Source organism: Dipteris shenzhenensis, chromosome 22 (genome assembly GCF_047967505.1).
Source record: "Dipteris shenzhenensis isolate YYH24624 ecotype China chromosome 22, Dip_SZ_1.0, whole genome shotgun sequence".
Lineage (NCBI taxonomy): Eukaryota > Viridiplantae > Streptophyta > Polypodiopsida > Gleicheniales > Dipteridaceae > Dipteris > Dipteris shenzhenensis.
Window position 1 is genome coordinate 21,737,905 of NC_141617.1, and position 16,068 is coordinate 21,753,972.

The following is a 16,068-nucleotide window of genomic DNA, read 5'->3' on the forward strand; positions in this document are numbered from 1 at the left end:
GCACGTGTGAGTGTCTGTACGAGAGAGATTCTGCTATGATTACTGTTCCGGCTGCCTAAATCTGCTGCGATTAGGGTTTCCAGCCCTTCCAACAGCTCCAAAGTTCCAACGATTTGCTCCAACAGGCTGATCTTGGTATTGGTAACGGTTTCACGTTGAGGCACAAATAGGACTAGGGGACCTTCCTCCATGCTTAATAGATCAGGGAGACAACCAACAGCAATGACAGTGGCACTAGTTTGCCACAGGTCCATAGCTAGGAGACCACAGCGGACCACAATCACCGATAGCCGTCAGCACTCCATCACAGGGCTTTTGCCACCACAGCCTTGTGTTAGAAATGACCCAACAGAGGGTACGCACAGCGGAAGACTGATAGAATAGCCCAGGAGCTCACAGTGTGGTGTGGGGTGTGGAATCACAAACTTCTTAACTTATGTGCATAAAATAGATGTGCAGACTCATCAATAGACAATGAACCAGCCAGATAGAGAAACCACCAAAACAAATATCATATCATTTGATCAAGCAAAATGTACAAGATGTCATGCTAGGACAGCTCAACATCATGAAGACAACATGAAATATGTTCGCAGCTCTTTATGAGTCTAAGAACACTTCCAGGATTCTCACACTGAGAAACCATTCAACCAGAGTTTCCGCAACATCAATGAAACTGATCATGCTTACGTATTCAGGATCAAGGATTACAACAATCAACTCGCAGCAACAGGAGAGACCGTGAATCCCGCGGAAATGATTCAAAGTCATCCTGAATGGACCAGGAGAGGGATACGAGAATCTAGTCCAAAGTATAACCATTCAACAGCAAAGTCCGATGCTAGAAGAACTTCAATCAATATAACTTGGTAAAGAACTCAAGATGCAAGCCATTCACCCACGCAAAGGTCATTCCAATGATCAAGCATTCACAGCTTCAGGTAGAAGCAGAGGCAGAGGTAGATCATTTCAACGAAGTGATCATCATCAACAACAAAGTCATTAGCAAAGTCAGCATCAACATCATCCTCAATAACATCAGCATCAGAATCCAAGAGAAAATCATTCCAACATAGGAAGATTCCAAGGACGAGAGAAAGCAGACCACCAGCAACCAAATTGACATATGCTCAGAAAGGAAAAGCAATTCAAGTTGCAACCACCAATTATGCTCTTATGACTACCATCATGGCTATAGAAAAGCCAGTGTACTTCGAAGATGCAGCTAACAAGCCAGAATGGCAAATTGCTATGAATGAAGAAATGGAAGCTTTGTACAAGAATAATACTTGGGAATTATGTGACCTTCCACCAGGAAAGAAAGCCATAGCAAGCAAATGTTGGAATGGTCACCTCCCCATTTGTAAGCCCCCATATGCGGAGAGCATGGAGGGAGGTAGACCGGGAGATAATGGGGCTGCCACATGGGCAACACATGAGCTGTCATGTGGACAGCACACACATGAGATGTCATGTGGATAGCACAAGAGACCTTGTGCAGGAGAGATGGCAGGGGCATGAAGCCTTGGATCTGACCTGGCAAGACGGAATTGCAGAGCAGGCGTACAGACTGCAGCAGGGCCCTATGAAGGGCACAATGACATCAGGGAACTGTACGGCACTGGAGAGCAGAGGCACGACATGGCAGGGGTTACCAGCAGCCTGGTCGGCCAGGTATAGGGCTGGTAGGGCTGGTTCCAGCCAGCCTACCATGCCTAGAAAATGGCAGGGCAGAAGGGGGCTGGACCCTGCATATACAAGAGGGCATCAGCCCTTGAAGTGAGGGCCAAAGCCCTAGTTTTGTGGGCCAAGGGCCTTGGTTATGAGAGCCCTTTTAGGGCAGTTTTACAGCAACCTGGTCGGCCTGTTTGGGTCGGCCGGATTGAGGCTGCTGGTCAGTTTTATGACAGCCTCTTGGGGGCCTATAAAAGAAGAGGCCTCAGGCCTCATTTCACATCCAGCCAAGAAGCTTTGGGAGGAGCAGAAAGGAGAAGCATATCCACCATCCTTGGGCCTCTACACAGGAAGTTAAGGAGAGGTGTTGCTGCAGAATTAGCTCGAGGAAGAGGCTGAACCTAGACTGTATTCTAGGGCAGAAGGTTGCTGAGATCATCATCTTCTACAGCAGCCATTCACAAGCAGTTTGGAGCAATGGAGCAGCTATCTTGGGGCCTACATTCAAGAGGACCAAGGGGACCTGTGTGCTACAAACAAAGCTTGGCAGGGGCTGCCCACCTAGGCTGATTCACAGGCAGTAAGGTGGAGAAGAACACACTACACAGAGAGTCTACATATGCTCGAGGTGGAGCACACAAGCTCAGAGACCTAAAAGTGCTTGACATCTAGTAGGAGAACCTTTTGGTATTGTATCCTATCCTACTTTGTGGACGAACGGAAATATAAAGAGTTGCTTCTATATTTGTTTCTGAGCATTGTCTATTTACTGGCTTGCACATCTTTGCACATGAAGTTAAGAAGTCTATGATTCCACACCCCACACACACACTGCGTGAGTTCCTGGGCAATACTATCAGTCTTCCGTTGTGCGTACCCTCTGTTGGGTAATTTCTAACAACAAACGGGTTTACAAAGTGACGTACAATCCAGATGGAAGCATTGAAAGATACAAAGCCAGACTAGTTGCAAAAGGATTTGCACAGCAATATGGTCAAGACTATGATGAGACTTATGCTCCAGTAACAAAGATGGATTACATACGGTTCTTAATATCACTAGCGACACTCAATAAATGGAATGTGTACCAACTAGATGTCAAGAATGCTTTTCTCAATGGTTACCTAGACGAGAAAGTCTACATGCAACAACCAGCAGGTTATGTTGAACCAGGGAAAGAGAATCAAGTTTGCCATCTCAAGAAAAGTCTCTACGGCTTAAAGCAAGCACCCAGAAGTTGGTACAGCAGAATCGACAAGTATTTTGCTAATCTGGGATACATGAAGTCCAATGCAGATCATACTCTCTACTATAAAGTTCAAGGGGAAGACATTAATATTGCACTTAATACGTAGATGATTTGATTGTGACCGGAAGCAATGATAGGTTCATTAAAAGGTTGAAACAAGACTTATCTGCAAAGTTCGACATGAAAGATCTTGGACTTATGCACTATTGTCTCGGTATAAAGTTATGGAGACACTCAAACAGCACCTTTATGAGTCAACTAAATCGATTCCCCAGAATCATCATCTTAAGGGAAAGCCTACTTCATGATGTTGATCTTGAGGGAAGGTGTTGAGAAACTATCTCAACATCATGTGTTCAATATTGTGCATAGCACTAACCCATAGAGTACTATAAAGGAAAGGGTTAGATGCCCTAACCCTAACCCTAAAGGGGTTTGTATAAATCTACTGTACAGTTAGTCCTTTGTGGTGTACTCTCTAGCTATGCCCTTTCTCCTCATCTCCACTGTCATGACAAGAGAAATCACTAATCCGTGATTAGTAGATATTGAAAACATTATTATATATTATACACCAATGGTGTAACATGTATATGTATTTATGATGGACACCGACCGATTTGTTATGGCGGTGGATCATCTCAGTAGATAGGACTAGTCGAGCTGGAGCCACTGCTTCAAACGGCATCGAATTTAGACATGTGATACTTATATACCTTTGTAAGACTAGAATAAGTCCAATCATATAAATTTAGATTTTTTTGTTGTTCTAAAGATCAAAAATCTACACTGAAAATAAAAGAGAAAATGAAAGAGAAGAAAAAAGAGGTAAACAAAAACTTTTATGAAAAACAAAAGGAAGACATACTTAGCAAGCAAAGCAACACTTATGTCGTCATCAGTGCCCAAGCATAAGCAGCTATACTGGGTTTCTAAAGACCCGCGGAGTCTCTTGGGCAAACCCAGTGCTTACTAAAATACGTCAAATAAACAAAAGAGAAAGAAAACAAGAAATACAGAAGAAAGAAAGCAGGTGACTAAGCCAAAATAAACAAGCAAGTCAAGAAACAAAATCTTCCAAAAAACTAGAATAACTCTCTCTCTCTCTCTCTCTCTCTCGCTCTCTCTCACACACACACACACACTCTTACTCTTACTCTTATTTAAAAGATAGAAAGCTAAATGGCCTTTTACACTCACATATCGTTTACTACAAAGAGGCAAAAATACATTTCTAACTTAGAAAGCACAAGCATACTCAAACAAACTCTCTTTTGAAACTAAAAGAAAAACGGGCTATTCAGCTCCCCGCTTTTTGTTTTCAGCTTATGTTCAATCATTCTAAACATACCTAAGGCACACACGTGTCTAGGTCCTAGGAGCAATAGGAAGGAAAGGGCACATTAAGGTGCATTGAATGGTAGATGCATGGGTCATAGGCTAAGGGTAGGAAATGGAAAGATGAAACTTGAGTGATCTCAAGGGACATTAATGAAAGGGTATCACCCTTTCATTGTGAATCTCACGTAGCATTCTTCATTCACCTTGCATTCATCCGCCATCTCTCACACACCTTGCATGTAGGTCGAAAATAGAAACAAGTACTCTCACGAGGACGCTCTTCCCCATTGAATGGCCAATCGGCATTCAAATTCTGCATGCATTGCACACATTTGCATTCTCGAGTAGGCTGTTTCTTCACATTTGGTATCAGAGTATCGACGATCCACCACCGAGACAGCAAGAGAGTGTGCGGGACAGAGGGTGTGAGGGCACGAGAAGACTGTGCGGAAGAGAGCCACGGAAGGAAGGCTGCGTGGAAGGCACGAGGAGAGTGGAGTGCCACGGCTGTGCGCGAGCAGAGGGGCATGCGAAAGGAAAGGTGCGGGATACCAAACGGGGGTCTGTAGATTACTGCGTGCAATAGCGGGCTGGTTGACATGCGCGCTAACCGGAGGTTGCTGCGACAAGACAGAGGGAACACAGTTGGAAAGGGTTCACAACAGAAGACTACAAGCAAAGGCACGAGACCCAGAGGACGGGGCGTTCGCAAACCCTGATAGCAAGTCTTGATCGTGACGGGGCCACCTTTCAAACTCTCATTTGTTTCTGGCTGGAGGCAGGAGCGGATCCCAGCAATTTCTGAAATTTTGAGGCTTTGAGGTAAGGGCTTTGTTTGATTTTTTTAGTCTTTGGACGGGGAACGGGGTGACTCCCCCCCCATGCGAATAGACCCTTGAAACTCTTAAACCGTGGGGAAAAGAAACCCCCCCGTTCTCCCCAACGGAAAGTCGGATTGGAACAACGTTTTAAGGGGGTGATCCACCCATCAAGCACCCCCTATAACGGTATCTAGAGCTCCAATCCACTCAAAATAAGTAGCCTAGACGGAGCGCACCAGTTTACAGCAGAAATACAAAAAGAAAAGCTTAAAAGAGAAGAAAGAAGAGGTTATTTCAAGTGTTTTCTCGACTCAAACAAAGCGGGAGTGGGATAAGTACCACCAACTCCACAACACTTGACTTTTGCTGTAAAATAAACCCTTTTCTGAAATTATAGCAAGTCATTTTCTCTCTTGTATTACTAAAAGGAAAGAATGGAAAGGAAAGGGATATTTAATAATGAACTTGTCCTTTTTCCTCCACTACCAGAAGGAGATAGGGAGAGAACACCATCACCTCCTCCTGAAGAGCATGATGTAGATGAGAGTTTTACACATATTGAGTATGATAACCCACATATAGAATTACTGTCATCCTGCTTCAACATGTATCCACTTGCTTGGTACTATTTCTTTTTGTTTTTCAATAGTATGCTTATTAAGAAATAAAATGTTTTCCTACTATTCAGTTACGGACAATGGGGACTAGGTCTAGCATTTGAGGGTGAACCCCCTTGCTTGGGGTTATGGGCATTAGTGACCCACAAGAGTGATAGCCTCTCTTTGAGAGGGACCTCTGGAAACCACACCCCACCTGAGTATCCAAACATGGGACCAATCAAATGCACAAATTGCATACAGACCTAGGAACCATTCAAGAGAATGTTCCCTGAGCTTTGGGTGTGGGCCTGGCAGCATGCCAAGAGTAATGGAGATACAAGATAAGACGACAAACAAATGAGCTCAGTCTGGCTCAATTATGACCTTAGAGTACGTCAATAGATAGTCCAAGCTGTTAGGAACCCGTGGGTGCGATCAGAATTGAATTCTGACAACTTTAAAATTTTAGGGTTTTTGGGAGTGACACGTGGCATCTGAGCTGGCAGGTCAATCCACCTGTCCCACACATGTGGCAGCATGCATGGCAAGTGGCAGGGCATGCACGCCAAGTGTTTGGCCCCAAATCTGGTAGATTTGGGGCAGGTTGTGAGCTGTCCTCTTTGGGACTGCAGCCTACCAAAAATCTGGGACAAGTGTCCACCTTCCACTCTAAGCCTTGGGGGGGGGGGGGGGCTGAGCCTATAAAAGAAGGCCTCTCTGACACGTCCCAGCACTCCTGAAACCCCTGATCTGCAAAACAACCACACACAACATCAGATCTGAGCAGGCTGCTCACCACCCAACCATGACATCTACGGGATGTGATCCCGAATCAGAAGATGTCCCCTCTGAGCCATGAGTTGAGCTACTCGCACGAACTCCCAATCAAATCCAAACCAGCCTGGTGTCCCATACCACCAGGTGGCGCTGTGAAGCCCTGGATCTGCCACTGGGCCTTGGGCTACGCTAAGATGCAGGCGCGCATCCGCGACTCAATCCAGGAACAGACCTGGCACTTGGGAACGAATCTTGCTCCCAACTGCACACACAGAACTGAACCCCCTGGGCCCCTTTTATAGACTCGGGCCCCGAGCGCCAAAAATAGCGAAGACCTATAAATAGTCCGTACCCTTGCCACTCAACCCGAGAATCAAGCCTGCCTAGCTCTAAGCCTCCCCAAGCTAACCTGAGCTAGTCCTGTGTACCTAGTACACATCAGATACCAATCCGTGCACATGACACTCTCCCCTTCATTCCACACATGAAAAATTCGTCACTTTTCTTCTCCCTCCTTTTGGTTGATGCAGCAGAACCTCTCCAGCTCCTTGGGTGCAGCCAGCTTCTCCCCAAGCCATTCTCTCACCTCAGCAGCACTTTCTCTCTCTACAACAACACTTCCTCTCTCTACAGTTCCAGCCCCTCCTCTCCAAAAATCTGCCCCCTCTCAGCTCTTCTGGAACAACAGCAGCATCCTCTCTCCTCCTCCTAGCCTGAAGCAGCCACAGCCCCTTTCTCTCTCCTGCTGCAGTCTTTCTCTCTCTACTGCAGAATTTCTCTCTCTACTGTTCCAGCCCATTCCCCTTGCAGAAATCTGCCTCTGTGCACCTCTGGAACAGCAGCAGCTCCTCTCTTACATCCCCTCCCTTGGGATCAGCATTGGCACTCTCTCTCTACAGCTATCACTCCATAAACGCTTTCTCTCTCTAGCCTATAGGCTGTTTTTCTAAGCTATTCTCATTCCAGCCCCACTTCCACACTCTCCTCACCCAAGGTAGCTTCAGAGGCATCAAGGACTTCATCTACAAAAGGGTCAAGTCATGAAGGGAGCCTGTATTGTCAAGTTTATCTCATTTACAGCACTATTTCATGTTGTTTCTACTATCTTTCTAGAAACTAGTGCTTGCCTCTAATGTTGGATGTAAGTGGTGATTGTTGCAGGCTTCTTCCTTGTGCATTGGGCAAGCCAAGAGTTGAAACCTGAGCTTGGAGTCCTCCTTTTTGTTGTCTACCTTGTACATATGCTCTTGAGTCTTGTATCTAGGTCCTAGGTTTTCACTGAGTTCATCAGTTTGGAAGGTGCATTGCACCTTGGTCTTGTATCTCCATTTTCAAGAATAAAGTGAGCTTGGATAAGGGGGGGGGGGGGGGGCGTCTTGGCCCCTCAATCATATTGCAATTTCCAATGATGTCACTTTGTGTTTAAGCTGTATAAGTCTTAATTCCAGCTTAATTGCAAACTCTTAAGTTCAAGTATATGTGTTTGGCAACTCGCAATCATTTCATTCAAACGCCTCTACAAAATCCGTTGTCTAAATTGATAGAAAGCACCGAGTAGTTTACAATTACCTTCATCTCTCCTTCAAGAATCTCTTCATAGGGACTTTTCCTTCAGAAATGAAGGGAGAAACAGGTTCATCCAAGAGCAAGGCGCTGAGTTTACGCCTTTAACTCAAAATCCCGTACACATGGATTATAATCCCAATGCAAGAGGGAGAGAGGAGTCTCCCATTGATAAGCTGGTTTCTCAGCTTAGCCATATGATTATGATTGAACAGTCCATTATGACCAAATTAGGGACTAAGAGAGTGCTGAACTTTGGGGATGACGATTTAAGTTCCCCCTCAAAGAGAGCTGAGAGAAAATAGAGTTCCCAAAGTATGATGTAGCAAGAGATTCTGATAAAATCCTCAATTGGATTCGCCATTTTGAGCTATATTTTGCCCATTAAGATAAGACCGACCATGAGAAGCTTGCACTTCCCACACAACATCTACAAAAGGATGCTTTAATGTGGTGGTCCTTATCACAAACGGGAAAAGAGCCTATTCTTCAATGGTCCAAATTTGTAGAGCAGCTTAAGGCCACTTTCATGCCTCCGAGGCATGAAGAAGAATTGACCTTCCGCTGGGAAAGGTTCAGGCAATTCGATAAAGAGAATAACGCTGAATTTACAGCTAGGTTCTGGAAACTCTCTTTAGAGTTACTTGAGAAGAGCGAGGATGATAAAAGGAATAAGTATTTAGCAGCCCTAACCCCGAAAGTGAGGTATGAGGTTGAAATGTTCAACCCAACCACCTTGAAAGATCTCACTAAATTGGCTGAGATTGCTGAGAGGAAATTGAATCCTCGTAAGAGAAAGCTATTGTACAAAATGTTAACAGCCAATCACGTCCTGGATGGATACCATTTCCTTCCATGACTAACGATGAGAAGAAAAAGCTAATTAAGGAGGGTAAATGTTTCGGATGTAAGAAACATAAGCCAGGGCTTCCATGGCATAAATGTCCTACTCTATTAGCCAAAATTGCCAAAACCAATTCTGTAAAAGGGAAAGGCAAAGCATCCAAGCAGGAGGGTGAGGCTTCTACCTCCTCATCCCAAATGCTATCCATTCAGCCAACAGTGGTGTATGGATGTGTGAACTAGATAGAAAGTAGGCATATTCATTATAGAGTATGGACAGAGAAAAAAGAATCTTCTCCTCCATGTAGAGCGTCTGATAGAAGGAATAGAGCTGAAATAGAAGAGATGGAAAAAGAGATTGAAGGTCTATAGTTTCTATACACTAAGTAGCTCTCCATTGCAAAATCATCTATAGCCAAGGTCTACCTAGTTCAATAAACATTTGGGTGAGAGAACATCTTTTAAATACCGACCAGTTTGTTGAGAATATGTTTCAGCTTATTGAGCAAGGTTACTATAAAGAGATTTCAGCGCTTGTTATTCAGAAGAGAATTCTGAGTATAAGAGATATTGAAGAGGCACTGCAGTGGTACTTCTGCATTTTGAATCTTCAGCATCAAGAGGAACCACAACTTGAAGATGAGATTTAAGTTCTAATTCAGAAGAGATCATGTAAGAGGAGATGCAAATGCAGAAGTAAAAGAGAAGCGTACGTAAGAGAAAGAGATGAGAGGATCCAGAAGAGGACTTCTGCCCATTCAAGCAGGAGGGAGTGTCATGACAAGAGAAATCACTAATCCGTGATTAGTAGAGATTTAAAAAATATTATATATTATATGCCAATGGTGTAACATGTATATGTATTTATGATGGACACCGATCGATTTGTTATGGCGGTGGATCATCTCAGTAGATAGGACCAGTCGAGCTGGAGCCACTACTTCAGACGGCATCCAATTTGGACATGTGATACTTATTCTATTAATAAAAATGTGCACACACATGTCTAGGTCCAAGGGGCAATAGGAAGGGAAGGGTGCATTAAGGTGCATTGAATGGTAGATGCATGGGTCATAGGCTAAGGGTAGGTGTAAATGGGAAGATGAAACTTGAGTGATCTCAAGGGACATTAATGAAAGGGTATCACCCTTTCTTTGTGAATCTCACGTAGCATTCTTCATTCACCTTGCATTCATCTGCCATCTCTCACACACCTTGCATGTAGTGCGCTCTTCCCCATTGGAGGACCAATCGGCATTCAAATTATGCATGCATTGCACACATTTGCATTCTCGAGTAGGCTGTTTCTTCACATCCACTCTTCTCCTCTCCTCTCTCCATATTTTGTCAAGCTCACCCCTTCAGCTCGTTGTATCAAGTTTCTTTCAGACTCATAGACCCTTCGGTCTTTCAATGACTTTTAATTAACTTTATGTCTCCTTCCCACCTCTTCCTCTCTCTCTCTCTCCTACCCCATCTCCTTCCTTCTCCCCCTCATTCTCACTCCCTTTTGCTCATTCTAGCCCCTTCCTCTAATCTTCCCTACTCCCTTTCTTTCTACAATGCTTGATTTCTCTTGCTTCAATTACTTCAGGAGATCCCTTCTTCTGTCTCTCCAAGATTGCCATGGTCTTGTAGAGCTTCCTTACAATCCGTTTAAGGTGTTCTATCACTGTTTCTGAGTAGTGTATGTATTGCAATGAGTGTACTTGGAACTTTTAATTGATAAATAGAACCGTGCTTTCACCACACACAAAAAAGAAAAGAGAGAGAGAGAGAGAGTGTGTGTGTGTGTGTTTCTCTCTTTCACTAAAAAATTTATATTAAAAAAGTGTGTGTTTCTCTCTCTCTCTAAGATAAATAGCACACCACAAAAACCACACCATAATTGCACATGCCAAATTAATTTAGTTCTTGAGCAAAATAGCTAAAAGGGCAATCCATAAACACTGGTTGAATGGATTCAGTCTCATAACCCAAATTAAGTATTGCCAACAGGAAAATACAAGCTAATTCATAACACATAGCAAATCATGCTCAAGAATATTACAAAGTCTCCATCCACTTGTATATGATGCAGCAATGAGATAATTGACACTGAAAAGAGACAGAATGTCTCACTTGTCCAATTCACCAAGATACTTGTCATAAACTGAAAAAGGCAGCCTTCCTCCTGTTGAAGCAGTCAATGCATCAAATTGACAATGTACGGTTACCGGGTCAGCCACACCGGCAATGGCAGGTCCCAATCGCACAAATGCCTGCTTTCCAACAGCGCTTTCGACATCAACCTGGCAGCCATGCAGACACTAGATTTTATCACTCATAAATGTTTACGTAAAATTGAAACATTTGAAAGCTTTCAAGGCTTGCATAGCAGCAATAAATAGTACTATTGGAATAATGCACAAACTTAGTACAGATATAACAAACTCGGAAACCCTTTTCTGGCCTTAATTCACTGATTTGCAGACCTTGAAATCTGCAGAGAGAGCATTAAAGACACTAAGATAGCATGGAGTATCTCAGTATCCTGAGCTTTAACCCTGCTTTCTCAATAAGTATAGAGATAATTATTCCTGCTCTTCACCTTTATTGTAGGCTTATCTGCTGTACCAGGAGTTTCCCAAGCAAGCATCATGTCAAATGTGAGACGTCGGAATTCTTTATCAGACAAATAATCTGTCACTTGGGTAGCAACGGCCAGAGCTCTGAAGCAGCAATACTCCAACAAATTTCGAGCATACTTCATCGGCAGTTTTGCTGACTCGGGAACTTCATCTTCAAATTGTTGTTGCACCTCCTCGATGGAAAATAACAAGGTTCTGATACGAAAAAAGTCTCCGATGAGTTGGAACTGATAAACTAAACCGCCATCCAAATAAACGCCTAGAATTGCAGGGCAACGATTCCACTTATAGAGCAGAAAGGAATGACAGCAATCTCCCTTCGGCATTTACTCTGTATAACGAACTTTTCATGAATATGCAATCCAAAATGGGCATTTCAGGTAATCCAAAATGGGCATTTCAGGTCAAGCATGAATTTGACAGAAACGCACGGCTGCATGGCATCTTAGCGATAGCCTACATGAGCGCAGATAGCATTTCAAAGAGATTGAAGAAAATGTTAAGAGACTACCAATGCTCCAAATCAATCAGACACCCAACTTACAGAGCGCCACTTGAGAGCCGTCACGGGGCACAACCCCCAATTTCAGGCACCGTACAAAACATGTCAGCACGCTCGGCCTTACAGAGGATTACCTGGCGCACCGAGCGGCCACGACGTTGGCAAGAGACGAGAGCTCCTTAACCCACTTCCGCGATCGCCCAGATGGGCTGCCCTCTTCGTCCTGCAATTCCAGCGAAGGCTCCTGCTCTCTCCTGGCGCCGAAGAGACCCTTCAACGAATTCTCCCGCATGAGATTCTCCACAAAGCTTTTTCCCTTCGACATGGCGGCCATCCATAGATTGGCAGTGAATTCAGGGGGCGAGCAAAAGAGGAGGATGAGGCATGGATTGGAGGGGGAGGGGGAGGGGAGGCAGATGCTTGAAAGGTTGACCGATTCGCAGATGGGAGATGATAATCTGATCAGGTTGTTGATGGAGGATTGGCTGAAGAGTGGAAGTGAGAAGCCAACAATAGAAAGCCCGATCGAAGCGAAGGCATCCCAAGCGCATAGCTCGAGACACTGCAGAAGAAAACCCACCCCTCTTTCTTTTCTTTCCTTTTGATTTGGGCGCTCTCACTCCATCCTTCACTTCATTTCCAAGTTAAGAATGTGTCTCTTGCCAATCATGTCATTCACATTGCCATTGCCATTGGCACTTCCTTTCCACTCCATGAGCCCTCCTCACGGGTCTCGATCGCTTCACGGCGATTAGGCAGGATTCACACATGTCCGCACTCTCGGCTTGCAACATGGTTTTCGGGCGTCCATGTGTACTTCAGCAATAGCTCCTGCCCATTTGATTAGATCAGCATGAAATGAGGCCCTCATATCATTCACATCAGCATTGGCCCTTGGCATTGGCATTGGCATTGAGCCCTCTTGGGTCCCACCTCCCTCTCGAGCAGCTTGCCCACTCAACTCTCGCTTCCGGGTGGTCAGGTAGGATTCACACATATCCCAACGCCTCAGCTAGGAAATGGCATTTAGGCATTGATGTATTTCACACAAGACCAAGCATTGCAATAGCCTTCTACCCATCTTATTTTGGGCTATCCACACCCTGAGCGGCATACCCAAACCGAACGAAAACAAATCCAATGGACATGGATTTCATCCAATTATTTTGTACCAATGACGTTCAACGCCCCTTCACTCTCCCCTTGTCCAGACATGTGTGAATCCTGCCTTACACATCACCCCATGCCTGCCCATCTACTGGAGGGATAGGGGATATGCTACGTAGGGGCAAGGAAAGATTTAAGACAAATCTATAAGGGGCCTCACATTACTAGACTTTAGCTTATTGGTTGAACTCTTGTTTTTTTTCCATATGGACCGTGGTTCAAAACTCGGGTGGGGATGGATGAGGGAGTTTGGCTACCCAAGGTTTTGTTTATCCCCTTTTTGAGCATCTAACCATTTTCTACAGCGCGGTATCCACATCGTCCCACACCCCTGCTGGCCCAAATTTGGGCCTAACTTGTAAACACCCTCATTAGCCCTTCTTGTGATGAGTGCATGTGCCATGACTTGCTCAGCTCACATGCCATATAGCACACCTTCTTGGGTTGTGCCTCTTTCACTTGGAACGTGGAAAGGCTGCCTCTCTCCAAACTTAGTATTTATGTGTGACACACCTTGCCCGACATTCTTCCAATGCACTGAAGTGAATTTTATCACATTGCTACTCGCTCTATGTTCGGTTTAAGCATAAATGAGTATTTTGAGTTGTCTTTCACGCGTAAGAGGTTAGGGGCCCGCACTCACAAAATGTCACGTAATCCATCTTAGTGAATCCATGTGTCAATAAATGGAGAGATGCATTGGCCTTTGTTTTGTCATGTTCTCTCTAAAATTAGCTGTCATGAGATGCCTTTCATACATGGTAGTTGTTAAAAGGGGTCATCATTTAGCACATTGTACCTCTACAAACACTTTTCAAGTTTTCTAACACAATAGGGTTCTAGTGTAAATCATGCTCCTCAATTCATACATTAGAGTTAAAACATAAAAGGGTAGGCTCGAAAGGAATTCACCAATAATATCGGCATTAGATTCCAATGGTCATACCAACTTCAAGCGTTTACTCAAAGGGGCACCCCCCTAAATGGGTTACATATGCAACGAGAGAGAAAATAGCCAAGGTTCATGGTTAGGGGTTGGAGGCAAGGGGGCAAGGGGCTCTCCTAAGAGCCATGCACCCATCTAACCTAGGGGTAGTCAAAATTAGAGAAGAGAGAGTTCATTCCTCACTCCTAAATGGGCTACCTATGCAACGAGAGAGAAAAGAGCCAAGGTTGATGGTTAGGGGTTGGGGGCAAGGGGCTCTCCTAAGAGCCATGAACCCATCGAACCTAGGGGTAGTCAAAATTAGAGAAGAGAGAGAGTTCATTCCTCACTCCTTAATGGGCTACCTATGCAATGAGAGAGAAAAGAGCCAAGGTTCATGGTTAGGGATTGGGGGCAAGAGGGGCAAGGGGCTCTCTTCAGAGCCATGAACCCATCAAACCTAGGGGTAGTCAAAATTAGAGAAGAGAGAGAGTTCATTCCTCCATCATCTATCCTTGCTCTAGCCTATTTTTAGGCATTTGTGTAATGTGGGCATAGGCTTGATACTAGTCTTATGGTGAAGTTAGAATATATTTTTAAAAAGGGAGAAATCCTAACTCTATCTTGAATATCCTAATTCCATCCTTCCCTCACACGCTTTATTCGTCATGGAAAGATTCCACTTCCCTCAATACAATTCCCAATAACATCACTTTGCTTGCCAAGATCCAACATGTGCGTATGTCGCATCTCCTTGCTTCCCAAAGCACCTTTGAGATATCTTTAGCTTCTTATGGTACTATAGATTCCATGCATAAAGGAGCTTCTTAACTTACAATTGAACTAATAGCTCTCACTACAATGGGACATGCATCCCTTTAAATGATGTCTTCCCTATTTCAATGCGCACTCTACTAGTTTAGCTCATGTTGTATTAATCCAACATCATGTGATGAGGCTATATTATTATTCAAGTCAATTGTAGTATAATGGCTCAAAAAATTTATATTAACATGATCCCATACATAGCATGTAGGAGCTACAAGTTGTTTTTATGTTTTCATAGTCCTACATTTTTGCTACCCTAAAGTTTTTATCATAATCATGTATTTATTGTGTAAGACCTCAAACACTTTCAAATTGTTTGTTGGGTTAGGATATCTATAGTTCAGCCACTAATTAAACCAAAATGAAAGTATGTATGCCATTAACCAATTTTTATCAGTAGATTCAAAGAAGGACATGACACTCATTTTGATTGACATGCAATGTACAATATAGTTCAAATGCAAATTTAAAACACACCCTTGATGCTTGCAATCCCACCGGTATTTATTTATTTTTAACTACATACTTATTTGCTAAATTATCATTATAAGCATGAATTTTATGGACAGAGTGTTACCATAGCGATACAAATTGCACTTCAATGTGTGGTGCTAAGTACATTGCAATCAAAAATTTCAACACGCTCATGGGTGTCAATGATTAAAAACTTTGTTGCCAAGGTGAAATGTTTTCTACTTAGATTTTAGGAAACAAGAGAGACAGAGACAAAGAGATAGAGAGAGAGAGGGGGGGTGGAGGAGGGGCCAATCATCATGGAAAAAACCTATTAAGATGTGGTGGGTGTCCATTTCTCCACCAACATTACATTAATAAAAATTTTAAGTGCATGATTGTGATGATGAAGTACAATATATGCAAATGTCACAAGGCACTGCAAGAAATGTGATGCATGCCAGAGGGTACAGACACCGACTTTTCCAAGATTAAGTTTGAGTGAAGCCTACCTATCCATGGGAATATTTCTAGAAACTAAGATTGGATTTGATTGGCCCGTTCAAAATTCCAACACATCCAAGGGGAAACAAGTACATCATGGTGGTAAGACTAATTATGTCACCAAATGGGCCAAAGCAAAAGCCTTGTAGGATAACACTACAATAAGCATGTCAAGGCTTTTGCAACTAAAAA

The 16,068-nt window shown here is 43.7% G+C and overlaps 1 protein-coding gene across 1 annotated transcript in view; it reads right to left on the reverse strand.

The window, feature by feature from the left end:
* LOC147887869 (uncharacterized) overlaps positions 1 to 12,631 on the reverse strand; it is a 30,396-nt gene extending 17,765 nt beyond the window's left edge. Inside the window, exons 1-3 of the mRNA XM_087393347.1 lie at positions 12,134 to 12,631; positions 11,458 to 11,692; positions 10,989 to 11,158 (exon numbers count right to left, since the gene is read on the reverse strand). Coding sequence (XP_087249473.1) covers positions 10,989 to 11,158; positions 11,458 to 11,692; positions 12,134 to 12,333 — 605 coding nt within the window. The 5' untranslated portion in view covers positions 12,334 to 12,631. The remainder of the gene's footprint in view (positions 1 to 10,988; positions 11,159 to 11,457; positions 11,693 to 12,133) is intronic.
* Between the last annotated feature and the right edge of the window lie 3,437 nt (positions 12,632 to 16,068).